Here is a 27,710-nt window from a genome sequence, read left to right on the forward strand (position 1 = left end):
GGGGAAATGCATAATAAAACATCAGGTTCACAAACTAATAGAAAACCTAACTTGTCATAAATATAAACCAAAGTGAGCCCAAACCCGACGTGGATGAATGTTCGTGCATATGCAAGACTCGTAATAAAAGTAACATAAAATCAAAAAAAAAAAAAAGCACTGAATGAATCCCAATGTTTCTCAAAAGCACTGCGCGCCGATGTAGGGTGAATCTTATCCAGCAGGTGGTGCTGTTTACCTTGCAGCAACACACTGATAGTCTCACGTTACATGTTAAATTACATGAGTGTTTCTGACATTGTTACATACTTTATATAAGTACCGTGACGTCTTGGTAGGACACCATACATTATTGAATGATTTATTGAATACATAAACACAAATTTAACCGTAATAAACACAACTCAAAGAAAGGATCAATACATATTAATTACTATAAGTACTGTACGGTTATATGTTCAAAGGATTTCGAAGACGTTCACAACGTATCTCGTCCAGTAATAATAATAATAATAATAATAATAATAATAATAATAATAATAATAATAATAATAATAATAATAATAATAACAACATGGAAACTAATTTGATTCAGTAACAAAACTCGACTAGATCATAGAATTTAAGAATATTTAAATTGATAAACAATTGGTTTGTTATCTTAAGATATATTAAATTAACATATATTACGTAAATTACATTGTTTGATTACGTTTCACTAGATTGTTTCACTATACGACATTGTAAATTATATTATCTTAGATTACATTCCATTTAGTCATGCTATAAAACGTCACACACGAACTACGGTACATTGTGAATGATTTGTTACCTTGTATTCCATGAATTTAGGTTCAATGAAATTAGATTAGGTTTCCTTATATTACATCAATCCGCTGCATTGTGCTGTTGAATAGTGGCAAGTTCTACCCGAGCGCAGGTGTTTGCCTGCCCATTAACAATGTATATGCTTGACTTTTACAGTGTTTACATTGACGAGGGGTGTAAGTTCTGCACACATTTTTAACAAAAAAAAAAAAAAAAATCTACCAAAGCTGACATTAGTCACCGCTTGTCACGCTTTCCTCCTCCTTTCTCCTGCACACGACTTCTCAAATAAAACTTGACACCATAAAAAGTCTAAAGTGTGTAATCTTCACCAATCAGGCCCTTAAAAGGCAAGCGGGTGCCACAATCTGCACATCAGAGGCCTCCGGGCTTTATCAGATGTTCTGTTGATGTCATGAGGTGCTATGTGCTCAACCAGGTTCCTCGGTGAAAATTTTGAACCGGGAAACTCTTTCTGTTTGTTACCTGAAAATAATGGCGGGCACAAGTTTGACTGCGTATGTGTGTGTATGTGCAAAGTGGGAAGCCATTTTCCCACAGTGGACAAGGATTTGTGCAGGGTGGGAGGACACAGGAAGCTAAGTCTGCTGGGAATTTGGACCCCGAGGAATCTCATCTGCTGTTCATCAGCCATCAGTCAACTCTGTGCGCGCGCACACACACCAATACACTCATGCACACGCTGGAGTGCAGTTTTAAATAGCTGCACAATGTCTGAACATAAAAAGAACATTTAGAGGGGTATTTTTGCCAATCAGCGCATTTTCATCTATGTTACTACTGACTGAAAATAATAGTAAATAGAAGAAAGAGAATAGGTGTACAGTCATTCAAATTTGTGATACGATGGATGAAATCATTAAAAACGTTTAAAAAAAATCTGTTATTCTTTTACGGTTACAGTGCATTATGAGTTTCTTTTCATTAATTTCCATTTGCATTGATTAATTGACATTGAGTCAAGTTAATCTACTTTATAATTATGCAATACTTACTTGCATTTCGTCAAGATACAATTAATTATGTTAGATTAAGGTGGCAGTGCCTTACTTTAAAATACACCAGTGTATTGCACAAACTGTTCCAGAAAAATAATGCGAGTGGCACACTGTGGTGACCCATGACACAGAGTTAAAAGGCACAGTTGCATTAGGAAATTTTACATTAGATTATCTTACCTTTTGTTAACCTACTTTAGACTGGACAGTATTAGATTAGTTTTGGTTGCAGTTGGATCAAATTAACTTATTGCGTTTTACAATGCGTTGCACAATAAAATGGGTTCAAATCCAACTGGCCCAGGTATGGAGTTTGCATGTTCTCCCCGAGCCCGCGTAGGTTCTCCGGGTACTCCGGCTTCCTCCCACACTCCAAAAACATGCATGGCAGGTGTATTGGGCATATTAAATTGTCCTTAGGTGTGATTGGGTATGAATGGTTGTTCATCTCAGTCAGCTGGGATAGGCAACAGCAAGCCTGTGACCGTTGCAAGGATAAGTGGCTCGAAAAAGAGAAAAAAAAAAAAAAATATATATATATATATATATATATATATATATATATATATATATGTATTGCATAACGTAACAGTCCTTATGCAACGTAGGATCCATAAGAACGATCCAACTAGGCAAAAGTAAAGCAAGGCCCCGAAGGTTGCATTCTTTCTCAAAGAGTCCATCACGGCAGAGGAGGGAGGGATGAAGCAAGGGGGTGTGGGGTGGGGGGTCCTACTACACTCTCACTTTTGTGATGAGCCGCTCAGTCCGTCTGATCTTCCCGGGATGAACCACAGGCAGGCGTCGACGGCGGCCGCTCCCAGCCGAGACAGCCCGCGAGCCAGGAGCCGCGACAACCTGCTGACTTACGATGACTTCCCCGAGGATAACCGATGGTTTTGGTGAGTTCCCCTTTTCCTTGTGCCCCTTTCGCACCGTACGAGGATGCAAATTCAACACAAAGTTCAGTATGTTTCCGAGTGAAATGAATCAGCTTGAAGATGTGTTTCAAGTCAAACGCGACCAATGGATACGGCGCGTTTACAGCCACGGCCAACTGCTGGCTCGTCTCAGCGCCGTCAAGCGTCGGCAGGCCCTGAGGGGCCCGGTCCACATGTTCACGGCGCCAACCGTGGGCCCGTCCGAGGTGGAGCAGCGCTTCCTGGAAGCGGCCGAGTACGGCAACATCCCAGAGGTGCGCCGCATGCTGCTGCAAGTGCCGCACCTGAACGTCAACACCGTCAACTACATGGGCCAGAACGCCCTGCAGCTGGCGGTGGCCAACGAGCACCTCGAGGTGACCGAGCTGCTGCTGGGGAGGCCAGACTTGGCTCGGGTGGGAGACGCCCTCCTATTGGCCATCAGTAAGAAACGTTTTCGTTCTTGCTAGTCCCGTCCAAATCCTTGAGATTTTTTAAGAAAAATGTACTCATTAGAAATGTTTTTTTCAAGTTACTTATTTTCATTTTGAATGTGAAAATTCTGAAGTTTCACCCTGTCGAACTAAAAAAAAACAACAAAAAACAACCAAAGTTGATCTCCCGCACAGACTTTAACAATGAGAGCGCCACAACACCCCCTGGTGCTGTGGACGTGCAATTACACTTCACACTGCAAAAGCAAAGCTTGTTTCCCGCAGTCATTTTTTAGTGGAGCTATACTTATCCCAGGGTACTTCCTGGTTGTTAGGTTCAGGCAACCTATAGAACATTTGAGAAACACACAAGGAACGAAGACAAGAGGCTTTTGATTGTTTCAGATCATTAGAAAACAGAGATGTGTGACTATGATTTCTTTTAAAGGCTTCAAGTTTTAATCGGAAAATGCCATTGGGCATTTGACTGTTTGGGTGGATAAAAAACAAAAAACAAACAAGATATGCAATGAACCCATCATCTTTTGGACATTGCAGGTAAGGGATACATCCGCATCACCGAGGCGCTGCTAGCGCACCCTTCGTTTCGAGACGCCCATCGTCTGACGGCCAGCCCCGCTCAGGTCGACATACTGGATGACTTCTACGCTTATGACGAGGACGGAACGAGGTAAGACGTAGGGGGTGCGGTCCAAAAGAAGAAACCGGCGCTTGACCGGTCCGAAACGAACCTCAGGTTCTCTCACGACGTGACTCCGGTGATCCTGGCGGCGCACTGCCAGGAGTATGAGATCGTCCACACGCTCCTGAATAAAGGGGCTCGCATCGACCCGCCGCACGACTACTTCTGCGGCTGCAATTCGTGCAACTACCAGCAGCAGTTCGATTCCTTCAGCCACTCGCGATCTCGCATCAACGCCTACCGCGGGCTGGCCAGTCCGGCTTACCTCTCCCTGTCCAGCGAGGATCCGGTGCTGGCTGCCCTGGAGCTCAGCAACGAGCTGGCCATGCTAGCCAACATTGAGAAGGAATTTAAGGTAATGTTATCCCCGCTATACGGTGGTGAGAACAGTTACAAATAAACGTCAATTTTCACCTTCTGGAACGTATCACCTTCAATGAGGGTTCACTTTAGTACACATGCAATACAAATGGTATCATCCCGAAGTATATAAACATCTCAAAAATGTTACATTCTGCTGCCAAGCTGACTGCCAGCTGAAGATGCGAGTAAACACTCGACTTTTTATGAGGCCGATGGGAGGCGTAAACAAAGACGAGAGCCTCGATTTTATCTGAGAAGTGACGTTTTGTTTTTTGACGTGTGTGTACAGTATAAGACATTTCTATCAGTGTTTAACTTGTTTAGTTACTGACACAACGCACATGGCGTCCTGCGTAGAACGACTATTGCCGCTTATCCAGTCAGTGTAAGGACTTCGTGGTGGGCCTCCTGGACTTGTGCCGCAGCACCGAGGAGGTGGAGGCCATACTGAACGGAGAAACCGATGACGGAGACAGCTACGACCCGCCCGGTCGCCCTTCCCTCACGCGCCTCAAGTTGGCCATCAAATACGAGCTGAAAAAGGTCAGACTGGACGAGTTAAGCTCGATTTGCAAACCCTCACAATTCTGCTTCTTTTTCAGTTTGTGGCCCATCCCAACTGCCAGCAGCAGCTGCTCAGTATCTGGTATGAGAACCTACCTGGTCTCAGGCAACAGACAACAGCTATCAAACTACTGGTGGTCCTGGCCGTAGCTATGGGGCTACCAGGGTTGGCTTTGGCCTACTGGATCGCACCATGCAGTAGAGTAGGTTCCAGCGATCATCTCAAGATCCAAATTTCATCCCTCAAAGTATACTGTGATTGTCATTGCGAATCAGGTGGGGCGGGTGATGCGAAGCCCATTCATGAAGTTTGTGGCCCACGCTTCATCTTTCACCATCTTCCTGGGCCTGCTGATCCTGAATGCCGCAGACCGGTTTGCAGGGACTTCATTGTTGCCCAACATGACCCATCACAATGTGCCAGAAGCGGGCCTGGACCCAATGCTGCTCTACCGTATGACCACGACACCCTTCACCTGGATGGAGATCCTCATCGTCTCATGGGTCATGGGTAGGACCTTGCAGAATTGCTTGGCTTTAGGTCTCCACTTTCATTTCTCAGTAGCCAAAAGGTTCAAATTGTAATTCAAGTGCATGAAAATAAGGGATTACACTGCAAAAAGTGCTGGACCAAAAACACAAAAAATATCTTAAGAAAATTGGCAAATGTTCTTGTTTTAAGCAAAAAATATGCCAATAGGACAACAATTGATGACGGATGGATGGCTGGACCTTCACTTTTTGTCCTGCTGCAGGTATGATTTGGACTGAGGTGAAGGAAATCTGGAGTCTGGGACCTGGGGAGTACCTTTTGGAACCGTGGAACTTCCTGGACTTTGGGATGCTGGCCATCTTCCTGGCATCTTTCAGTTGTCGCTTCTCAGCCCTGAGGCAGGCCAGCGTTGCTCAGTCCTACGTAGACGCCCATTACAGCAACCTGACAAACGTCCCACTGCCTCCGGAGATTCTCTACTTTACGCTGGGTGACCGCGGTCTTCCATCTCTTTCCGCCATCTGGGTAAGCAGACTCCCGGTTTTCCAACCTGGTATCCCACCCTGTTTTTTGCAGCGCGTATCCACTGGTTGCCGTCGGACCCCCAACTAGTCTCCGAGGGTCTGTACGCAGTGGCGGTGGTGCTGAGCTTCTCCAGGATCGCGTACATCCTCCCGGCCAACGAGAGCTTCGGACCTCTGCAGATCTCTCTGGGCAGGACGGTTAAGGACATTCTCAAGTTCATGGTCATCTTCCTGCTGGTGTTTCTGGCTTTCATGATCGGAATGTTCAACCTGTATTCCTACTACCTGGGCGTCAAGCAGAACGACGCCTTCACCACGTGAGAACATTTTCTCCTATCCCAAAACGAGGTAAAAATGTGACTTTTGCGCTCGTTTGCCCGCACAACAAGCCTCGAGGAGAGCTTCAAGACGCTGTTCTGGGCCATATTCGGACTCTCTGAGGTCCGCTCGGTGGTCATCAACAACGGGCACAAGTTCATCGAGAACATCGGCTACGTGCTGTACGGCATTTACAACGTCACTATGGTCATCGTGCTACTCAACATGCTCATCGCCATGATCAACAGCTCATTCCAGGAGATCGAGGTTTGATGCATCACTTGTTTATTCCAATTTGCTAATATTTATTCTGGGGAGAAACAGTCAAATTTATAAGGGGGGGAAAACGAGGACAAAACATGTGGTAGTGCCGTTAGTCAAAGTTGCTTTGGCATTTAGGATAAAACATGTAAAACTAAACCCAATTGGTATGTGAGGAAATGATTAGTTAGTGTTAGAATGTCATGATTAGAGTCAGCATTAAGAAGATTTAAGGCTTAGAAGAGTCCTTCTCAAATCGGGGGATGGACGACTCTAGGAGAAGGCTTTGTTTTTGCCATGTCAAGTGAATAACGGGGCCAAAAGCAAGCGTTTTAATGACATTAAAATACAAAATGGCTGTACCACCATATATACAATTCTCGCTAACAAGCGTTGTTTCTATCAAATCAGTCCCCATGGGAACCCAGTATTCACAACAGCAGTTCCGCCCGCGGGTCAGTTATTTACTACTGACGCTAATTGTTCGGCTGCGCGCTCCCAAGAGTTTAGTTTGTGAATGTGCAGCCGCCAAATTGTCCTTTCCATCTTTCTCCATCAGGACGATGCTGATGTGGAATGGAAGTTCGCCAGGGCCAAACTGTGGTTCTCTTACTTTGAGGAGGGGCGAACCCTACCGGTGCCTTTCAACTTGGTTCCAAGTCCTAAGTCAATGCTGAGCCTATCCAAAGGCGTTAAATCTCTGGTGCTGCAGTATGTGAGAGGACAAAATGAGGAGAAACATGAGACGCAACTTGACAAGGTAGCTGCTGCCTGTTCAACAATCTTACTTCCTGTAAATATCACTATATATATGTATATATACATATTTTTTTTCACTTTTAAGATGGGAGAGGAAAAAAATTCTGCATTCAGTGGTTCCACACGTCCCTCCAGATACCAGGTATCAACCCAGCACCAGAACTCATTTGAATGTTTTGGGGGATTTTACAAGAATCGTTTGTAACAATCTCGTAGAAGATCATGAAACGTCTGATCAAGCGTTACATCATTAAAGCGCGAGCCGACCGGGAGAGTGACGAAATCACAGAAGGTGAGCTCACGTCAAAAGTTGTAGAAAACTATATCAGTGTTTAAACAAAATATTGTCGCCTATAGGTGAGTTGAAGGAAATCAAACAAGACATCTCAAGCCTCCGCTACGAACTTTTAGAAGAGAAGTCTCAGAACACGGAGACGCTGGATGAGTTGATGAAGAGACTTGGGGACATTGTCACAACCTCCTGATGATATCGTGTTTTTATGATTTGATATTTTTCATTTTCATGCGGCTTGTAAAGACTAGCATAAAAAAAACAGTTAAACTGTGTTTAAATCATTAAAGTATTTCAAAGGACCAAAGTGCTTTTTCACCTAATTCGAATCTGTTTTCATATATAAAGCACTAAAAGGCGCATAGAAAAGACCCGCGATGAACCACTGTATTTTTCAACATTCTATATGACACAGGTGTCAAAGTCCAGTCCTCGAGGTCCGGTATCCTGCAGGATTTCAAACCTTCTCTCTCAGCCACACCTGATTCAAATGATTCCAGCAACAGCGCTTGCTAATAAGCTAATCATTTAAATCAGTGTTGGACAGAGAAAACTGGGAAACCCGCAATATACCGGCCCTCGAGGGCTGGATTTCGACACCTACGATATAGAGGAATGACAATATAATAAAATAGCAGTATCGTTGACATGCAAATGCATTTATTGAAGATCTCTTCTTACCACATCAGAGAAGGACAAATTCTCATCTTTGTTCATACTGTAGTAATGAGTTAAAAATGACAGAATCCACCCCTGACTTACCATCAAATGAAACAATTACAAATTTTGCGCCAGGAAAACCAGACGGTCCACGGCATCGGGTTTGAGCGCGGCCCTGTTATAAGGGACCATGTTGCCGTCGCTGCTGAACGCTCTCTCCGACGGCGCGCTGGTAGCGGGGATGCATAAATACTGCCTCGCTAGCTTGGCAATGCGAGGGAAATTTGCCTGGTGGCATCTCCACCAGTTGAAAGGGTCAACGTCACTGTCCACCTCGATGATCTGCAAGTAGACCATCAGCTCATTTCGGATGCTTTCCTCTTCAGTCAATGCGCCGCCTTGCTTTTTGAAAAAGCTGGCCAGAGTCTTCCTCCGTTTCGCCTTGGGAGAATCCGCTTGCGCCGAACCCGCGGCGCCCGGGGGCGCGTCCTGTCGCGTCTTTGTTAGCGAAGCGATCTCTTCCACCGCTCTGGATAGAATACGCTTGACCTTATCTTCGTCGATATACTTGGCGCGAAAGCGCGGGTCGAGAAGCGAGGCCATGTCCAGCAGGTCGTCCGTGACCGGATCGGAATATTTCTCGTTCAAGTCCGCTAGGATGTTTTTCTTGACGTCCTTTGTCAGCTGGCTGTCGTTCTTGTCCTTGGCGAGGATGGACGCGTTGAAGAGCTTGAGCACCGGCTTGAGGTAGGAGACGCTGACGTATTGCTCGCCCGACAAGGCGTCTATGAAGTCCTGGAGCGGGCTTAGCGCCTTGTTGACGGCCTTAAGGACGTCCAGGTCTTGCCAGCTCAGGATCAAGTCCCTGGATTTTTTGTCGTCTTTCAGAACTTGTCTGATGGCCTTCTCCTGTTCCAGCACTCTTTGGATCATGGTTTGACGCGAGCTCCACCTGGTCGGCGTCTCTGTCGTGAGCATGTGGTTCGGAAGACCCAGATAGTTCTGAACCACGGTCAGGTCTTTCTTTTTTTTACTCGAGTACGAGAAGGTGGACACGATTTTTTTGCAAATGCCGACGGCGTGCTGTATGCGCTCGTCCCTCACGCCTTTCTCTGTAAAAACGAGAAACAAGGAAGTTGGGTTGGTTCACAGATATTTACTGGAGTTAAAAAAAAAAGATTTAATAACAGCTTTAAACCAAATGATTCAAAAATACCCATATGTTTATTATGAGTATCAGGCCAATACCGCTCCTATTTTAAGTTACTGAGTCTCGAAGGTTGCCTATACTACCGCATATTTTGGACTATAAGCCGCCCAAACAAATGTTCAAGAGAAAATAAATGTATGCAATGTATGAGCCGTACCAGACTATAAACCGCAGAGTGATATTCACGCAGAAAGATAGTAAATTTAAGTTTCTTTCACACTTTTGTTTTTATTTATAACTTTAAACAGCATGCCTTCAACACGGACTGAACATGCCTAAGAGCAGCATAGCAGTTTCAGCATAACACAATACAGTACGATAGTTAGAATACTGCACCAACCCAACAGCAATGCGCCTGATTGTGTTTACTAGAGGAGAGTGCCCCCTGGCGCCGAGCAAAATAGCAGCTTAAACTCAAAATTAATACCTTGATAGTGTCTTCTGTCTTCCTTTGTTTACTGGTAGATTCCCCACTGGTGGCTAGTAAAAAAAAACACTGCAGATGAGCCACAGTGGACTGCGGGCTTCAAAGGTGAGGAAAAAGTAGCGGCTTAGGGTCCAAAATGTATGCTGGATACAAGTGATTGAAAAGTAACTCCTTATTTGAAATAGTTATAATTTATACGATGACACGTTGCTTGGATGCAAGAATATGTTTCTCCAAAACCTGTATGTCTCTCTGAGATAAATGGTGTCCCCAGATGTGTAATGGTTTATCAAAGAATACAAAAATGTGCTTACTTCGACACCAGAAATACTTTATGTATGAGTCAATTTTTGTTATCTTGTGACTGCATTAAAATTACAATAATATAATAATAACAACAATGATGTAAAGAGAACAGAAAACTCATTAACATCATATAATACATGAGTACAGTTTTTTCCCCCACGAGAGCGTTAATATTAAAATCATACTAAAAACAATGATGGAAAAAGAACAGAAACTCATTCTTAACATTATTTCAAAGGAATAAATCAGAGTTTACAATTAATGATTGCATGAGATGAGCATCCCATCAGCACTGACGGTCTGTCCGCCAGTTTAGCCGATTGACCGACGAATGACGCTTTTACAGTCAATGTGACTAAAATCACGGGGCACTAACCACTGTCCGACCAGCAACAACAACAAGTTGCCCATCTCTGATCGGTGACGAAATCCCAATTGATAAGAACATTTTTAAGATGCTTACCTATGGCTAGGTGAAGTATATGACCAAAGCAGTGGAGTCCAGTCCAGCGGTTCAGTTCCACAGCTTTCTTGATGTTCTCTCCATTGTCTGTAGTGATGGCCACCAGTTTGTTATCCGCGAGCCCCCAGCAGTCAAGAGCTTCCCGCAGACCCGCTGCAAGCATGTCTCCGGTGTGCTCGTCGGGGAAATAGCTGGTCTGCAGACAATGACTCTGCAACTCCCAATCGTCGCTTACGAAGTGAACGGTCACGGCGAAGTAGAGCTCCATAGTGCGACTAAACCAAATGTCGGTGGTTGCTGCAAAGTGGCGAACGCCCCCCAGCTCCTTTTCCAGTTTAGCTTTGTGTTTGTCGTACAGTTTGGGGATCGCAACTTGGCTGAAGTACTTTCTGCTCGGCACTTCGTACTTGGGATCCAGCGTCCTGATCATCTGCTTGAAGCTTTCTTTTTCCACGGTGTTCAGCGCGACCATGTCTTTGGCGAGGTGGATGGTTATGGCGTTTGTTATGTCTAGCCAGCGTTTGCTTTTTCGGTCGTAGGGAGACCCTCGGGCCCACGAGTCTTGGAGGGATTTATGGTTGGTTGTGGATGCGAAAGAGGCAGTCTTTAACTTTATACATTCTTCATATTCCGGCACGTGCCTGCGGCTGAGATGGTGCAGCAAATTGCTCGTGTTGCCACCACCCGCCGCGACTTTAGCGAGGCAAATCGTGCACAAAATGGTTTTTTGGTCGTAGTCGGATTTTCTGAAACCAAAATACCTCCAAACGACAGACACGGCTCCTCGTTTTGGTAACAGCTCCTCTGTTTCATCATTCTCTCCCTCTTCTGAAAATTTGATGTCCAAAAGTTCATTGTTGTCCTTTTTTTCCATCTTCGCCACACAGCCGATTACTATTGTTTACATGCACAGGTGGGCCTAGCGGTCTCACCGCGAGTAGATTGATAAGAGTTCCGTGTTAAACAGGGACAGGAGGTAAAAGTTCCGCGCGGTGTTTTTCGAATACACCGGTATGGCGGTACCGTCCATTTCTGCGCAAGTCCATTTCAGAGTGGTGAGAAGTGGGAAAATTTAAAATCCGGGACAAGAAGCCCGTTTGGCCTGTTAAAAACTAACAACAAAGAAAAACATAGGGAAGGATCATGTGATAGGCTACTAGGCAGTGATGAGGACCAGACTCCTTTTAATGATTATTTTTCAACATTTTGTTAAGTACGACATTTTGTAGGGTACAGCCTGTTTGGACATCTGTCAATCACAAGACATAAAAACAATCCAGAAAATATTATTCGGGAATGTACAAGATCTTTATTAGAACACCAAGGCACATCAGGCAGCAGTAGGAAGACAGTTTACTTCCACATATCCCACATGTGCCGACACGACATGATTTGACCAATAGTAAGAATTAAATTATTACGATTCATCGAAAATCAAAACGCTGCTGTGAGACGACTACAGTAAATGGATGAGAATCAGTCATGACGCACTGTTCAGTGATTTCAGCTACATGATCAAATATAAACGGTACAAGCTTTACGGATGTCTTCAAGTCTGGCAGTCGAGTGATGACCTCACAGAGATTGAGGTGTCCATACAGTGATGACATCGCAAACATTCAGGTATACTCGATGTAGTTCTCGGGCACCAGGCCCGTCCTTCCCTGGTAGGTCGCCTGGAGCCAGCCCGGTTCCACTGACGGGTGTACTACCAAGACAAAACAAATAATAGATAATGAACACTCCTTCAGTGTTTCATGAAAATTGGATTAGAGGTTTTTGAGTAATCCTGCTAATTCGTATAGAAACATTATAGAAGGTTTCCTTGGCAGAGGTAATTGATGTCATTCGCTGTAGTTGCTGATCAAAACAGCGTCTCTCGGATGTCATAGCTTACCATTTGAAAAGAGCGCCCCCTGCGGGAAGCTGAGTTCGTGGCTGTGCTCGGCCTCACAGGAGTACAGTGCTTTTGCTTCCCTGCAAGACCGGCGAAAGTTTTTTTTGTTTTTTTTTCAATTTGTGCACAGCTTGAATTCATGAGTCCACCAACCTTCCGGAAACACAAATGTCCAAAGCAGAGGAGAACACCGAGCTTTCACGTTGTTGCTTTTGTGTCTGTATGGATAACCTGGAAAAGAAACAAACAGTGTGTGGGATGAGTTGCCATAGTAACACTACTTTGGAACGGGGCAGCCAAAATTGTTTTAATTCAGGTGCCACTTTCACCCAAATTTGATCTCAAGTGTGAAAAAAGCAGTAGCAGTTATTTTAGTGAAAAACTGCAGTTTGTGTTCTGTTATCATGGACATGCTTGAGAGGCCAAGTCTGGCCTGCGGGCCATATGTTTGACATCTCGGACTCAGTAACATAACAGTTATTCATAACCTATATACGGCCTTGGGACACTTACACTGATCCTGGTCTCTGGTAGCCGTTGGTGGTCAGGATGTCCGATCCATGCCGTGCGTGCGCCATTTTCCGTGTCCGCGTGACGTCTCGCGGATCCAACGAGGCTAAACTCTGCACGGAGCCGTGACAGCTTCGGTAGTCTGGAAAGAAAGACGCAAAAATTGGAGGTACTTTTAAAAGCGTGAGAGGAAGATGGAGCCTACCTTCTGAGATGTGCAGGGAGGTGAGTGAGGACGATGTGGACAGCGGGTAAGGAAACAAAGACGAGGAAGAGGACGAAGATGACGATGCCGTCCTGTAAGCCGCCGTCCTGTGCAGCCGAGGAGACGACGAAGACTCCTTTGTCTCGTCTCGGGTGCTCTTCAGAGACGAAACAGACGACACCCTGGGGACGGAGCGAGCCTGCCTGGCCGGGGATCCCGAGGACGAGAGCTGCACGGTGGAGGACGAGGACAGAGATTTGGACTCCTTGGCGGAGGACAGGGAGATTGTGGACTCCGTCCGCTCTGCTGCGGAGCGCAGAGATGCGACGGAAGACGACGCGGATAACGCCGCGGACGCCGTCCCCTTGTCCGTCGGCCATTTCCTATCGTCCCCGTTGGACGAGCAGGAAGGAGGCGGTTGGACTTGTGAGGAGGAGCAGGGCTCGGCGGGCGGCGAGGACGGAGGGGACATCTGCGACGCGCTGTTCTTCTCAGAGGAATGCGACGACAGCGAATCCTGGCTGCCCATTGGGGTGGCGCCAGGGCTGCTGCTGCTGAATGTGTCGCCTGGAGACATGAACATAAATAATGGCATCATGTAGAGTACAAAAAAATATTGACTAAACACGTTAAAATTCTTGTTTTTTTTTTCGTTCTAAGCGTCACAGTGACCCATCACTGGTAAGCAATTTAAAGACACACCTAATTTGCTCCATCCATGCCAGGATGGTAAAACAAAAACAAACAAAAAGAGATTGCAATCTAAATATTTTCAGAGGCGATTTGTTGAGTCAACTCTGCAAGCACTAGTGATCGCTGAACTCCACCGCGCTTCCATGAATGTCCACCGTGTGGCACAACAGACTTTGATAAAACTCCGCTAAAACAGTGGTCCCCAAACTCCAGCCCGCCTCTGCATTTTGCCCGGCCTCCGGAACAATACTAATGACGCTTCATGATTTTTTGTTTTTTCTTTCTGACTATGCTATTGAGACGCACACCTGCATGCAAAGTGAAACTCTAGAAAGGGGTATTAATATTGGCATTCTGTACATATAGCACTCACTGTCGTTGTCTGCCAGACAAAGCGTGGGCGGGTAGAGGCGGGCCTTCCTCTTTCCCGACGACAAACAGATCGCCTTGCTCCTTCGAGGCGTGGCCCGAGCAGATGGTGCTGGAGGCAATGGCAGCGACAGGTCGGGAGCCTCACCGAATATCTGAGAGCCAAACACAGCGCATAAGTGTTAACGTGCGTTCGGGTGGGATTTAGTTCATCGTGCGTACCTTGTCATGGTTCTCAATGATGATCTCCACCACAATATTTTGGAATTTGATGTTCATCATTGCGGCTACCGTCTCCTCCTGCGACCTCATCAGTGTGGGACCGAAGATCATGCCAAGGTTGGACACTGTCATCAGGTTCTGGGCGCAGTGGGATGACACTCTACATACAAAATAAATAACTTCATTATAAAATAAATAAAGGAAAATAATATATATTAGTGACCTCCCGCAAGAACTTGCTTTTGCATGACAAATTCTCAAAATTATTCCAAATGTATAAGATCTATTGCGCTTGGAAAAATTGTGGTTGTAATAACCAAAGCAATCCAACAGATGGCACAAATGTTGAAAAAATGCTGCGCCGATCCTGCGGGTGTCAGCAATGCAGATTTTTATTTAAAGAATGAGAGCGCAACTACAGTTTTCAAGTTTTGGATCGTCCCAGGTTGGTGGAAGTGTGTGCGTGTGTGTTCCTTTTTACACACTTGAGGAGGTGATTGGTCAGGAGGTCAAGCATTGTCCGGTTCTTCTCGGGTAACTTGTGGACCAGCGCGTGGATGGCCCTCACGCGATGCTTCTGGTCATCGTACTCTGCAAAAAGCATCCATTTATAAATACGCACACACACACAATATATTTATATATATCATTTTTTTAAAGGCCTTATTACTCGCTGCCTTGATGAATTCCTTGTGCAGTCTGTAGGTCAGCACAGGTTCTGCCAAGCACCTGTTAGTAAACATAGTGAGTCATTATTGATAGTACTAATTTATATAGAACATAATCAAAGTATGGTACACAAAACATAAACTATAATGTGAATGTATGGGCCATTAAATGTAATGTAAATGGCACACACACTATTAAATATGACATAAATGTGGTATATCAGAAGCATAACTATAGTTTGATGTAAATTTAGCAGAAATTCAAGCACCTAAAATAATTCTTCAGTCCGCTAGTGATGGTCTTGTTGTCCCAAGCGTCTGCGTCCAGCCGCGCATCCGAAGCAGAAGTGGAGGCTACAAAGGCAGACATGATTCGTACTTTATCGACATCGGCATCATCACCAAAGCATGGAATAACATCAGAACGCGGCCTCCTACTTACAAAACACACTCGTCATCAGTCGCTGAACTTTGGAGTTGACGCCTCCGGTCCGGTAAAGGCCAAGGGTGCTGAGGCCTGCATGTGAATGGAAACCCGATTCAAAACTTCAGAACTTACAGTATGTTGTAGTTCGCTGTATTATTTTTCATCATTATTTACCTCTCATTTCCACAAGCTCAATGCAGTTCCTCACAAAGCTGAAGCCTGTATCGTTGAGGAAGGCTGGAAAAAAGCAGAAATAAAAACATGATGTCAACTGGCTGCTCTGGAAGCCACACTAAACCTGCTTTCTTACTCTCTTCCTTCTTGCTGAGTAGAGATGGCAGAGTGTAGATCTGAGGAGCCATAAACACAGTTACTAAATAGAAAGGAGAAAAAAAAATTCAACAAGTGTGATTCATACAGGTTCTTTTCCGTCCATGGCCTCCATCCATAGTCGCCTGTTGGCTTCAGAAAGTGCTTGCAGAGTGATGACGCCGTGTCTGCACAAAAACAAAATGAGAATTGAACCCTATAAGTGGCATGGATTTGTCATTACAAGCTTCCGTTACCTCTCCATCACTTCGATGTCAAAGCAAAAACGCTTGTCGATGGAGTCCGTCTTCCTTCGCACGCACGAGCGAAGTTTGAACATCTCCGGTGTTCCATTCAGCATGCCGTTCTGTAAAATTAAATGAAGTCATATTCATGACCATCATCCGATATCTTCCTGCTGTTCATTAATGATAAATGGCAGCAATTGCAATAGGAATTAACCAAATTAGTCGAAATAACAGTGAAAAAAATGCATGGTACGCTAGTTGCAATTTACTAGACTCAAGTTAAAACTGCATTGATAAAAGTACCGTGTTTCTCTGAGTACAAGTCGAGATTTTTCTGCCCTCATTTTCAACCCCCATATTGGGAGGGGCTGATCAATTTTTTGCCCACGTATCTGCGCCTGAATAAACTGACGGTGTCTCACCTGTCTGCTGGCCGGTCGGGCCTCGGTGTTGCTCATTGTGAACATCTTTGAGCTCTTCTCATACGTACAGTAATATCTGGTCCATACGCTGCCCAGCGGACCTACAGGAACATGCCAGTTCACGCGATGTCTGCGAGCGTGTTCTGACAGTCTGATTTGGCTCACGTTTCTCCTGGATGTACAAGTAGCCCTCCATGGTGAAGCAACCGGGGGCTTTGAAGTCCTCCTCGGCCGAGCGGATTCTCTTCATCAGCCGCTCCACTTCAGCCCGGGTGCTTTCAAAATTGTTCCGTGCCTAAAAATACCGCAGGAACAATGACGGAAGTTTCAAATGAAACTTTTCAATGACAGGCAACCCGGTGGGTTATAAACATAATCTCGTCTTTATGTAGTTTGATTTACATTCTGCAGGTTGAACTGCAGCTGACGTTTGTAGGGCTCGAACTCGCTGGCCAGCTCGTAGCCTTCGTGGTAGAATGTCAGCAAGCCTTGCAGAAAGGCCAGCAGCTGACAACAACAACAAAACAAGATTGATCATCACAACAGGAAAAAAAAAGAAACCCGTAGGCTGCTGTTTGGGTCACTGTTCTTGTTTACGCTCACAACAAAGCCTTTCGCTCCTAGGCCTGTGGAAGAGATCTCCACACAGGAAACGGCGCGGCTGAAACAGGAAGTGGCCTTCACTGATATGTATCATTAAAACATGTTTATCGGCAGCCAAAACAGAGCGTTTGGTGGCTGGCTTGTCTTTGCGCTCCTCTTGTGATCATAATGACAATCAAGTTCACAAGCGATGCCGCTATGACTTAGAGGACCCGTTTTCAAAGCCACTACATGAGAAAAAGATAAAGAACATTTATAATTGTCCCCCAGAGGGAACATTCAGTTTACACTCTTCATGCTACTTGCACACGGTCAACTTAGACAAACAACTGATCCTTTGGACAAGAGTTTACACTTCCGCAGTTGAAATGTGTTATTTTGCTACAAATGTTCCCTCAAGAATTTCCACAAGTTCTTCTTTCACTTTCTCCCGTTACCGCAGATGTTCGACTTGGCCGAGTTAGATGACGTTCTCAAACCTTCTCACAATCACCGTGTGTGCGTTTGTCTATCCTCACCGGCTCCACAAACTCAAACTTCTTCCTTTCCTGCACCTCTTGGATCTTGAAGACGTATTGCAGCGACGCATCGTTAAACACCTGCCGGTCTTTGCTCATCTGCGAGTCAGCCTGTGACGACAACAATACAATTGCCGATCTGTGTGGGCATCTTAGAAAGTGTGTGTGCGTGTGTGTGTGTGCTACCTCATGTAGCTGCGATTCCTTCTTCTTGGGGGACAGGCTGAGGTGTTTCTCCAACACAGAGTAATACCGCTCAGTCTCCTTGTCAAATTGCTTCTTGCCCTCCTGAGTGAGATAAATGCCGGATTTTTCAAAATTCTCCAAACAGATGACTGTGTGCATTCCATATTTTTAGTCAATATTTAGTCGCGCTTAAACAGAATTCATCAAAAATGACGAGGCTGAGATGTTTGAGTTCAGCTGCAACTCGCACGCTGGTGCTACATTCTACAAGCAGCACCGAAGACTGAGTTTTTTCAGGTCCTGGCCACACATGCTTACAGTTCACCATTTTCAGTCTTGCTGTACTAGAAGCCTATTTATTTTTACACAAGATGGCTGAGATAATTATAGGTAAAGCGCTCAGATCGGTACAGTATGTTTTATGGTCACCACTTTTACACGCCGGAAAGGCAACTGTTCAGTGACTATATCTCTTAATTCTAGCAAGGAAACTCGTCAGTTCAAATTACATCTGAGGAAGAAAGATTTATTATCAATACGGTTATTACAACAACAAGAGATGGCCGAGGAAATTAGAAGGACAAAACCGTTGATCACTGAGTTTGATCTCTTTTCATCCACCGGAATTTAAGATGTCGATAGGCTACTTTTATTAAGCCTTGCAAGAAATCTACTAACTTTGACTAAGATCCAAGCAAGGTCCCAAATTATTTTTTAAATGGCATCTAACACAAAAATTGAAGCTCAACAGTCAAATTGACGCACCGGCTGGCTGTTAACTGCCTGACGTTAGCTGTGCAGCATGCTGAGTGCCTGGATGTCAGTGGTAGACTCATCACAATATGTTCATCCTAGCGCTGATAGGCTTTATTGAATTGGCTCACATAAATAACAACAGATTTTGGACATTCTCCATCTCACATGAGCTTTTTTCCCCTGGCTCGTGGCCATCAACCAACTTTTTTTTATGTGGTGTGGTATGTAAATTTGCAGTAACAGAAAAAGTGTGTGTGGAAAAGTGATTATCGCTGCAAATCTTTTATGCAGATATTTTACTCTGACTGTTATTTGATGAATGTTTTCAGCCCTAGTACTACTCTATTTCTGCGCAAGACCCTTGTGTATCTCTGTTCTATGCATCACTGTGAAAACGCTATTGAGTGTGACTCACATAAGATGCCTGAGATAACTGATGCTCATGTTGATACAAGATGGCCGACAGCACCAGTGGGGATTCAAACTTGAGATTTTGTTCTATTACTATTAAGAACTCTGTTTTTGAATGACACCTGACACAATATGGCTGATGTAACCAATGGCTGGCGTATCTGAGGTAAAAGGTCAGCTTTGTGAGTGATTATCTATATTTGGTGGTTTCTGGAGAGAGTTTATTTGAACTTTTGTTATTATACTATATCGAAGAAAGGCCCTTAGGTGATGGCATGTTCGGTGGCCCCTAGGCCGCTTGCTGAAACCAGACACGAGCCATGTTTATATCGCTTCGCTTTGAGTCTGTGACGCGTCTCCCAGCGTCCGTTCCCATGACCTCCGTCCTGACACGTCAGTGGTTTATCTGACCAAGCTACACACTCAAGACTGGGACTGGGCCACAGCGGGACTGCCTACGGCTCTAAATAAAACATCAGACATTAATTGTGAAAAAAAAAAGGTTAAGTTTGATGAATTAACTACAGAAGAAAGAGTATTTTACTTGGATTCAAAGCAAAATGGCCGACATAAACCTTAGGACAAGTTAGTGTGTCCGATACACCTGCCATGCATGTTTTAGGAATGTGTGAGGAAGGCAAGTAAGTGTTTTTGAGACTTTTTAGTTGCTCATGACACCAAAATGCATCCCGCTGAAGGAAAGTGGCTTTGGGGGGAAAAAAAAAATATATATTTTTTTTGTTTTATTGCAAGTTGTCCAACTTTGTTACTGTGCTCCACCCATACACAATGACAAAACTCTGAAGGTTTCACAACTTTTGTCACGTATTTTTTTTTTAATTTAGTAGGAAGCGGACAAAACCTGTTGGACACGCAGCCAAAATCAATCAGAAATGGCTGCTTCAAACCAAAATGAAAGATTTCTGTTCAATCTCAGGTATTAGGTCTTTCAGACTTATTCATGCTTCTTGTCATGATAGGCACGTCTGCCAAATTTTAAACAAAACAACGTGAAACTGACTTTAGGGGCTATCTATTTACAATTTTCTAAAAGGCACTGAGCGTGTAAAAAAATGGCACTTCACTGTACCTTAACTGCAGCGATCTGCTCCTTGCGAAACCTCTCCAGTGGCGAGATTAGCACGTCGTCAGCGTTTTGGATCTGTGGGAGGTAAAAAAAAAACAAAAAAACGTTCGTCATGGCAGTTGGGTGAGCGTGTCGCAACAGCGATGAAGTAACATGGCATGGTCATCGTCTACACACGCCTTTTTCCCGCAAGAAGGCCAACACTCACGACTCTCGGGCTTAAAAACAACAACTGGGAATTGCTATCACTGTCATTATTAGCATTTAATGGACTTGACCAAAACTAAGTCAGAATTATTCACCACCGCACAAAAATATCAGGAGTCATGCAAAAGTAAATTTCAAAAAAGTTAAAAAAAAAAAAAAGCTAATTATAACTTAGATTGCAAGCTCTCTGTTCCAAAAATCAAACTTTGGACTCATATGACCCAAGATGGCAGATGATGTTGTAAAAGCAATAAATAGAGTATCTGCTGTATGCCTGAGGAGCATGTGATTTGTGATAAGGCAGCTGTTGCGCACACTCAATTTTGTGTTTGCGAACACACAACACTGCAGTCACATGTCGCGACTGCGCGACTTTACTTTCACATCATAAGGTCATGTGTGTGTGAAAGGAATCCTTTCTTTGTGTTGCTTTCACCGCTGCACTGCAACAGTCATCATGAAATTGGATACCATGAAACTAACTGTGACTACTGTTCGACTTCATGGAGAGTTCTGACAGTGCTGGTGTTAAAAATGCAATTTTCAAAAATTCAAACTTTTAAAATCATTGTTAGTTAGTTTTATGGCGTCAAAGTGGAGTTTGGCTTTCCATTTTAGAGTTACCGTGTTTCTCCGAGTACAAGTCAAGATTTTTTCTTCATTTTCAACCCCTATATTAGGGTATATAAAAGTATAGTAAATATAGTATGCATCCGGTTTAGAGTGTTTCCAAAGAGCATCGCAAAAATGCACTTTAAAAAAAACTGCAGGCTCATAGAGCCCAAACCCTAGAACTATCAAACAGTTATGTTAACCACTATTCTACCGCCTTGCCCAGAGCTAACATCAGCAGTGGAATATGGAAGTGTGGCCGTGGAACTCTTTAAAAAAAGAAAACAAAACACGCACACACCCACACACACAGGAGTCTTTTATGGACTTTCCCAGGCAGCAGGGGGTTTGCCTTTCACTGGGGAATCGTCAAAATAGGTTCCACATGGTTCCTCAACCAGTAGGCACGTTCACAAAAGGCCGCACACAAAGAGGGGTACTCAGTAGAAAAGGTAGCAAACCAAGACACACACTCTGACACAAAGCGTGATGAAGTGTGTCTGAGTCAGACTTGTGTGCATGGGGAAACCCAACTGACCAATCACGGTGCCAGAGAAACATTTTCACTATTTACTCAAACAGGAAGTTCTGGTTCAGACACAACAGGTGGATGAAAAAGTAAATGAAGTGAGCTGCTTACTCACCAAACGCTTTCTCTCTTCCTCCATGGTGCTCAGCAGTTGAGCGAACTCCTTCAGAGACTGAGCTACAACCAGAGTGCAAATACAAGTCACAGTCAGTGTGTCACTATGGAAACAAATGCTTAACGGGCTGCTCTGCTGGGTTTCCGAATGCTCTGAAGGCCAGTAGAAGTAATGTGCGTCATCAAATAGGGGCCACAAGAGCCATACCTCAATTTTACTCTTTTGATTTGGGGTTTCAAGCTCGGTTTGGGGCAGGGGTGTCAAACATACGGCCCGGTTCTGGCCCGCAAATGGGTTTAATTCGGCTTTTGATGTTTCATGATTAATAGTAATGTTAATATTTTATGATTAATAGTGGTGTTGTACATGTTTTATTTTAGACAATAATAAATATGTGTAGTAAATTTGAAGTCGTTTTCAAGTTATGTAAATATTCAGTCTACCATGATTTTATGTGCTGCTCGGGGATGTGAACAGAAGAAGAATTTCATTGTGTGGTACAACTCTACATATGACAATAAAGCTCTTGAATCTTGTATCTAGTCACTGTGTGGGGTTGCAGAGCAACTGGCATCTGTAAAGCTGACATGCATGAACGTGCGTAATGGAGTCAAACCCACCGATGTTGATCTCATCATCTGTCTCAGCATCTCCGATGCACTCAAACTGGAATTCTTGCAGTGACTGAGAGAACCGCTGCACTGCCTGAGAAAGACCTGAAAAAATATATAAAGTAAAAACAACACAAAAAAAGTGGCCACAATTTCAGTAACTGCGCTCAGACTGAGATACTTGTGTCTGATGTTCCAAATACAATGCCCCATGAAGATATGAGTGTGCGGAAACTAGTTGACGTTTGAGTGACAGGAGGGCCCCTGGAATTTGGGGGCCCCAGGGCAGCTGTCTTTTTTTCTGGGAAAATACGTTTGGTGAATGTGGAAAAACAATTTCTTGTACAGTAGTTCTAAATTTAGACTGGAACCAATGGTAAAAGTAGCAATTTTGTTTGAAGTTCTGTCAATAGTTCTGTCAAGCAGTAGTTTTAGTTGTGATATGAATAAATAGTAGTAAGTAGTAGTTACGGTACAGTTGCTGTTAGCTGCAACAGGCATTGGATGCTAACAACCAACTGAAGTCTGTAATTATTGTTAAAATACAGTCTATTTAAAATTGCACATCTGTGCATCAAAAATCGCCTTATGTGGCCGACACATCAGTCAAATGGAGTCAAAAAAAGTTTTGAGTTACCGTTTACAGATGCACACATACTCTTGGTCTTCATTTTTTAGGGGGAAAAGGGTGTCTTATATTTGGGGAATTACAGTAAGTTGTAGAAGCCCGCAAAAAGTAAGTACCAATAGTTATAGTTGCAGTCTTAATTTGAGTGGCTGCACTTGTAAAACAGTCAACGGCGAACTAAAAGCAAAATGTATTCCTTAAAACAAGCCAGGAATGGCTGGGCCAGTCTTTGTGGTACAACATTGTGGGGACCAATCTGATATTTTCTTAGGGATCATCAGTGGCCCGCCTTCCACATGTTGAAGAATACAACTTAAAAAACGACGCAATAAAGACAAAAATCACATTGACATTTAACAATGTCATTCCGTTTTGTGACGGCAAATGTCTTTTAGACTATAAAAATGAGGAAGCGGCAGCAAAAATCAGCATGGCTATCGATGGCTTTCAAGATCAGCCTCTACGGAGGCCATTTAAACATAAATAAAACGTCGTGCACTGTAGCTTATTTTAAGTATATCTTACTTCTCAGAGCCGATATGAGCATGCTTCCATCCTTGATGAGATCTTTGATAAACCTGTTGGTTCGTTCCAGCTCGATTTCGTGGCACTGGAGCCTCTCTCGGAACTCGGGGCTGTCCACGAACGAGTCGCTGAACTCCAGCGTCGGCAGACCCATCCTAGCTCAACTTGCCGGCGAGGGGGGCACAAACTACGCCGAAAAAGGACCGCGCCGAGCCTCGCTGGGAACGTCCGGGTGAGAAGTTTGCTCCGCTTGACCTCTTTTTTTTCATGCCTTTCTCCGCTTTTTTTTTTTCTCTCCCCCCTCGCTCAATCCACTTCCGGACACTCGAGCGGCGTTGACAGACTTGAAGCTACTTTTTAGGGACATAAATCGAAAAAGGGGGAAACAAACGATACACTCCGGCGGAGGGAGTAATCGGCGTATTCCTCGCCAACAATAGATGCTGAAAGAGTGAAACCGAGCGAGAAAGGAGCAGGATGCAACTTTGGTTTAAAATAAATCAAAGCGGCGATCTTGGCAAAGAATGTGACGCTGCTAGCTTAGAGGCTAGAGTCTACTGGAAGGCTGCCTGGTTACTATGGGGACGAGAGACTCCTGCTGGCGCCTCGTATAACATAAACTCAATAAAATAGTAATGTACTCATATTTCTATTGCAGTACTTGGACACTACAAACTACGACTGCTACTGCTACAATTTTTGATTTTTTTTATGTATCAGTGCTTTAACCCTCGTTAATATTGAGTTTTGTGCTCTGGTTGCACTCTGTTTTGAGGAGTTGTATGTAAAAAGTTGTAAGATGTTCATCTTCCCGTTATTATCTGAAATGCATCATAGTCGTAAAACTATTCAGTGTCCACTTTACGTTAGTAGCATTTTGGTTTGCCACCTTTTTATGGCAGCGCAGAAGAAGAGCGCAGGTAACGGAAATGGAGTTTGTCAACGCTTGTAGCGACTTATGTTACGACCGAAAACTACAAAATATAAATTAGACATCGTCCGATCTTATGATCCTTCTTTCAATCAAGTATTTACGTGAGCCGTTCCCGAGATGAACATTGATGCTGCACAATCAACAATGTAATAATGAACAAACAACAGCAAAAAAAAACATACGAACAATCAAAATTTACCTGCTCAGTATTATTACATTGGTATTATACAAAAAAATTACATTGCGTCATTAAAATAAATAAATGCTTTAGTGAAAGACCTCTTAAGCAAATCAGAATGCCAAAAATATTTTCTCCTTTCTTGGTGTTTATTAATCTAATAAACGCAAAATAATAACCAATATCACACAAAATAAATAAATAAATCTTACAACCTGTAGTAGAACAAAAAAGGGCGTTGTGATAATGACATTTTCCTAACAAAATAAAAGGCCCACAATAGAGCAGATGTCTGTGTAGAAAGTATGTAATAATGCCTATGAGTTGGAGCAGGTCGTGCCGTAAATAAATAGATTCAAGATCGATGCAAGCTGTATGGCCTCAGAGGAAGACGCATTACGGACAGCTGGTCAAAGGCTCTGAGGAAACCACTTGAAGGTTTTCCTGGCTCCTAGCTATACTAAATTCTCCTACACTACACTACAGTTGTCATGGCAATAACAAAGCTGCTTTAATGTCTTACTTTACCTGCCTGCACCATGACGACTGCAGTATACAAGACTTAAGGAGTTTAGTTGCTTACAGAGGGGTTCAGATGATTGGTAATGGAACAATCAAACAACATTTTCATTGAAAACCCGCAACATGCCAAACAACTCCGCAACTTCTTTCTACGTACTCGAACATACAGGGGTGAACTTCCTACACTGGCAGGTGAGATTGACAGATCTTGCAGTGCATCACTAAAGATAGAAAAGATACAATCTGGTTTGAGAAACATAAGCAGCGCGGCATCAAGTCAGAAAATCAGCAGATTTGTTTTCAGAACCAGTTGATCAAATGTACCCAAGCTAATGATCATGGAGAACGTGAGAACTGGAAGTGGCGATCTCAACAATCTTGTGGATTTTTGTCAAGTTATCTTTGAAAATAACTGAATTAGAAGCTACTCTCTTGACCTTACCTGGGCCGTATGGTGTTTGATGTCAGTGAAATTCAGAACAGATTTTTTTTTTGAGAACTGAAACCACAGTAAAGCAGACCTCAATGACATTGTGAATACCATGTTAGTTTTGATGAAGACCGATTTAAATACTGGGACCCGATCTGTTGAGTGTTGGTAGGACTGGATTTCGACACCTGTGCTTTAAGCCATTCCAACAATCCAGGGTTCCTCCTCTACCCTGACACTCCTGCCAAGATGGAGACCACATCTCAAGAGGCGTTCTGCTTCAGGACCGTCCAGTCACGAGACAGCGGGAAAAGCCACATTTCTGTTCTAGGTGCCCAGGACTTGCGGCAGGGGACCTCCCATTCCCATCCGGTGTCCTCGAGACAAACAGGAAGTGGAAAGAGCAGACAGACAGTGGTGGATGAGCAAACAGACATCTCCGCCAAAGATCTGGAAATGCTGTCTCAGTACCAGAAGGACTTTCCGCCGCCGTCCTCCTGGCGCAAGAGGAGAACCCCAGCCCTGCCTCAGCGGGACAACATTGGAATCAACCCGGCTTTCAGGTGAGAACTGTTATCAAAGCCCTGGTTTGGAGACACTCACCCATTTACTGTCTCTGAAATTTGTGGTTGGTGCAGGATGGAGTTTGGGACAGTTCACAGAGAGACATACACAAACTGGAATGCCACTCACTCTGAAGACACCCTTTCCACACTTACTGAATGACTTGAAAATAGCACCATATGCGACAGTTGTTCTCCTGCTTTTCTACTTTACTCTAGCTTGTACCTGACATTGGAGATTGTGACTAAATAAAAGAACTTGATCCAACTGAACTGTTTTTTTTTTTATTTCAAAAGAAACAAAACGTAGAGACATTTGAAAAGCAGTCATGTAACGTACGTAATTACGTGTTGCGTAATGTTACATACAAATGAAGGCGTTATCCAAAAATGCTAATCCAATTTTCCAGCTTGGCCAAAGAGTTTTTAAACGATGTAGAATTAGTGCTTCCTAGTGGTGAAATAAGAGAATGCAATGATTTTGAAGAAGTGTGTGCACTTGTGTCAGATACCACACTTTACAAGTTTACTCATTATGTTCAAGAAGTTTTTTATAAAATTAATATCACCGATGATTTGACCTACGATTATGTAAGAAATATATACATTGATGAGCTATAACATTTGTAACGTTTAGAAGATGGATGAAACTTATTTTTTTACTTCGTTTTGTTCACCACTTGATGTCGCTCAATCTTAGACGCCCCTTCAAATAATCAAAAAAGACAAAAGTTCACTTTTAAATTTCAATGTAAGCTTTTTATGTAACTTTGTCTTGCTAAATCTTACAGATTGGCCTTCATATAATAAAAATAAGAGGCAACAAAAGTTCGCTTTTTATATTTAAGGTGTGACTAAAACCCTCCTGATCTCATCTCCTGTCTCGATGCCTGCTTCTGTCTCGGTAGTCTTCTCTCCACCTGCCCCCCCTGTCGTCTCTATCTCGGTTATCCCGGTTGTCTCTGTTGTCCCGGTCTCGCCGTCCAGATCCCTCCCACTCCCTGCGCCCGCTTTGCGGCCACTCCTGCTGCGATGGTCCGGCGACATTGATGGGCTTCCGGAAGGGTCTGTCCCTGCCGCCGAAGCGCAGCTGGCCGGACTCCTTCTTGCCCCCGAGCCCGCCGCCGAGCCGCCTGGGGATCCACCCTTTCAGGGTTCGCTCCAGCTCGAAGTCCACGAACACCTCCTGCTGGTCCACCACCAGCTTATTGGCGTCCCGGCGGGCGCGCACGACTGATCGCTCCTCTTTGTACTCGATGAAGGCGTAGCGCTTGGAGAAGCCCGTGACCACGTCCCGAACCAGCCGCAGCCGCTTAATGTCGCCGAATTTGGAGAAGACCTGGTGTAGTTTCTCCTCGGTGGTCGTTGGATTGAGTCGGGCTACGAAGAGAGTGAGCAGCGGGTCTCCCACGACACCTTTATTGGGCTTGTAGCGGGCGCACATCGCCCTCCACACGGCCCGGTCGTGGGGCTCCACGTCGGTGCCGTCGATGCTTCCGGCTTTTAGCGGGTCGTAAACCTTGGCGATTGGACTCCAGTCATCCATCTCGCGGCTCTTATTTCGGTTGCTTGCGGGTTGTTACATCTAAAACACATACAGCTCGCGTAGCTTTTTGCTTCCGCTTGAGCGTGCGTATAGTGTAAACAATCCGGTGGGAAACAAATGTCCTTTCCAAAGGTTCCTTTAATAAAATTGAAAGTTGCTTTCGATAAATCTTTTATCTTTCGACAAAAACGATTGCGTTGCACTTATTAGCTTTATGATGACGACACTTTATGAC

General features: G+C 44.1%; 5 protein-coding genes across 8 annotated transcripts; 2 read left to right on the forward strand and 3 right to left on the reverse strand.

The window, feature by feature from the left end:
* The first annotated feature begins 2,611 nt into the window (after positions 1-2,611).
* trpc6a (transient receptor potential cation channel, subfamily C, member 6a) lies at positions 2,612-7,789 on the forward strand. 2 transcript variants are annotated; one of them, XM_088441467.1, is made up of 14 exons: positions 2,612-2,749; positions 2,895-3,211; positions 3,760-3,892; positions 3,959-4,259; positions 4,625-4,810; positions 4,870-5,034; positions 5,108-5,342; positions 5,587-5,814; positions 5,901-6,165; positions 6,238-6,433; positions 6,987-7,187; positions 7,272-7,328; positions 7,403-7,478; positions 7,544-7,789. In XM_088441467.1, exons 1-14 carry the CDS (start codon positions 2,634-2,636, stop codon positions 7,669-7,671), a joined length of 2,604 nt encoding a protein of 867 aa, XP_088297593.1. In that variant the 5' UTR covers positions 2,612-2,633; the 3' UTR covers positions 7,672-7,789. The 2 variants fall into 2 exon arrangements, with proteins under 2 accessions (XP_088297593.1, XP_088297592.1); XM_088441466.1 differs by having other exon boundaries at positions 6,987-7,328.
* LOC148408582 (E3 SUMO-protein ligase ZBED1-like) lies at positions 6,457-11,494 on the reverse strand. 2 transcript variants are annotated; one of them, XM_088441469.1, is made up of 3 exons: positions 10,545-11,494; positions 8,241-9,250; positions 6,457-7,133 (listed from the first exon to the last, which is right to left on the reverse strand). In XM_088441469.1, the coding sequence occupies exons 1-2, from the start codon at positions 11,416-11,418 to the stop codon at positions 8,256-8,258; spliced, it is 1,869 nt and encodes a 622-aa protein (XP_088297595.1). In that variant the 5' UTR covers positions 11,419-11,494; the 3' UTR covers positions 6,457-7,133; positions 8,241-8,255. The 2 variants fall into 2 exon arrangements, with proteins under 2 accessions (XP_088297595.1, XP_088297594.1); XM_088441468.1 differs by lacking the exon at positions 6,457-7,133 and having other exon boundaries at positions 8,117-9,250.
* Positions 11,495-11,711: 217 nt separating this feature from the next.
* On the reverse strand, positions 11,712-23,862 carry LOC148408583 (rho GTPase-activating protein 42-like). Its single transcript, XM_088440298.1, has 24 exons — positions 23,303-23,862; positions 22,159-22,254; positions 21,539-21,600; positions 20,079-20,150; positions 17,822-17,923; positions 17,636-17,746; positions 16,917-17,021; positions 16,680-16,809; positions 16,515-16,615; positions 16,102-16,211; positions 15,954-16,032; positions 15,846-15,885; positions 15,710-15,772; positions 15,551-15,625; positions 15,378-15,462; positions 15,111-15,169; positions 14,926-15,031; positions 14,441-14,600; positions 14,223-14,373; positions 13,157-13,723; positions 12,955-13,093; positions 12,595-12,672; positions 12,442-12,521; positions 11,712-12,252 (listed from the first exon to the last, which is right to left on the reverse strand). The coding sequence occupies exons 1-24, from the start codon at positions 23,454-23,456 to the stop codon at positions 12,164-12,166; spliced, it is 2,814 nt and encodes a 937-aa protein (XP_088296424.1). The 5' UTR covers positions 23,457-23,862; the 3' UTR covers positions 11,712-12,163.
* Positions 23,150-26,202, forward strand: LOC148408584 (uncharacterized). Of its 2 annotated transcripts, none has more exons than XM_088440304.1 (3): positions 23,150-25,128; positions 25,584-25,929; positions 26,005-26,202. In XM_088440304.1, exons 1-3 carry the CDS (start codon positions 25,020-25,022, stop codon positions 26,090-26,092), a joined length of 543 nt encoding a protein of 180 aa, XP_088296430.1. In that variant the 5' UTR covers positions 23,150-25,019; the 3' UTR covers positions 26,093-26,202. The 2 variants fall into 2 exon arrangements, with proteins under 2 accessions (XP_088296430.1, XP_088296429.1); XM_088440303.1 differs by having other exon boundaries at positions 23,152-23,534.
* Positions 25,209-27,591, reverse strand: snrnp35 (small nuclear ribonucleoprotein 35 (U11/U12)). Its single transcript, XM_088440302.1, has one exon. The coding sequence runs from the start codon at positions 27,473-27,475 to the stop codon at positions 26,801-26,803; it is 675 nt and encodes a 224-aa protein (XP_088296428.1). The 5' UTR covers positions 27,476-27,591; the 3' UTR covers positions 25,209-26,800.
* Positions 27,592-27,710: the final 119 nt, after the last annotated feature.

This window comes from Hippichthys cyanospilos, chromosome 18 (assembly GCF_059441005.1).
Source record: "Hippichthys cyanospilos isolate Australia breed blue-spotted pipefish chromosome 18, RoL_Hcya_1.0, whole genome shotgun sequence".
Classification (NCBI taxonomy): Eukaryota; Metazoa; Chordata; class Actinopteri; order Syngnathiformes; family Syngnathidae; genus Hippichthys; species Hippichthys cyanospilos.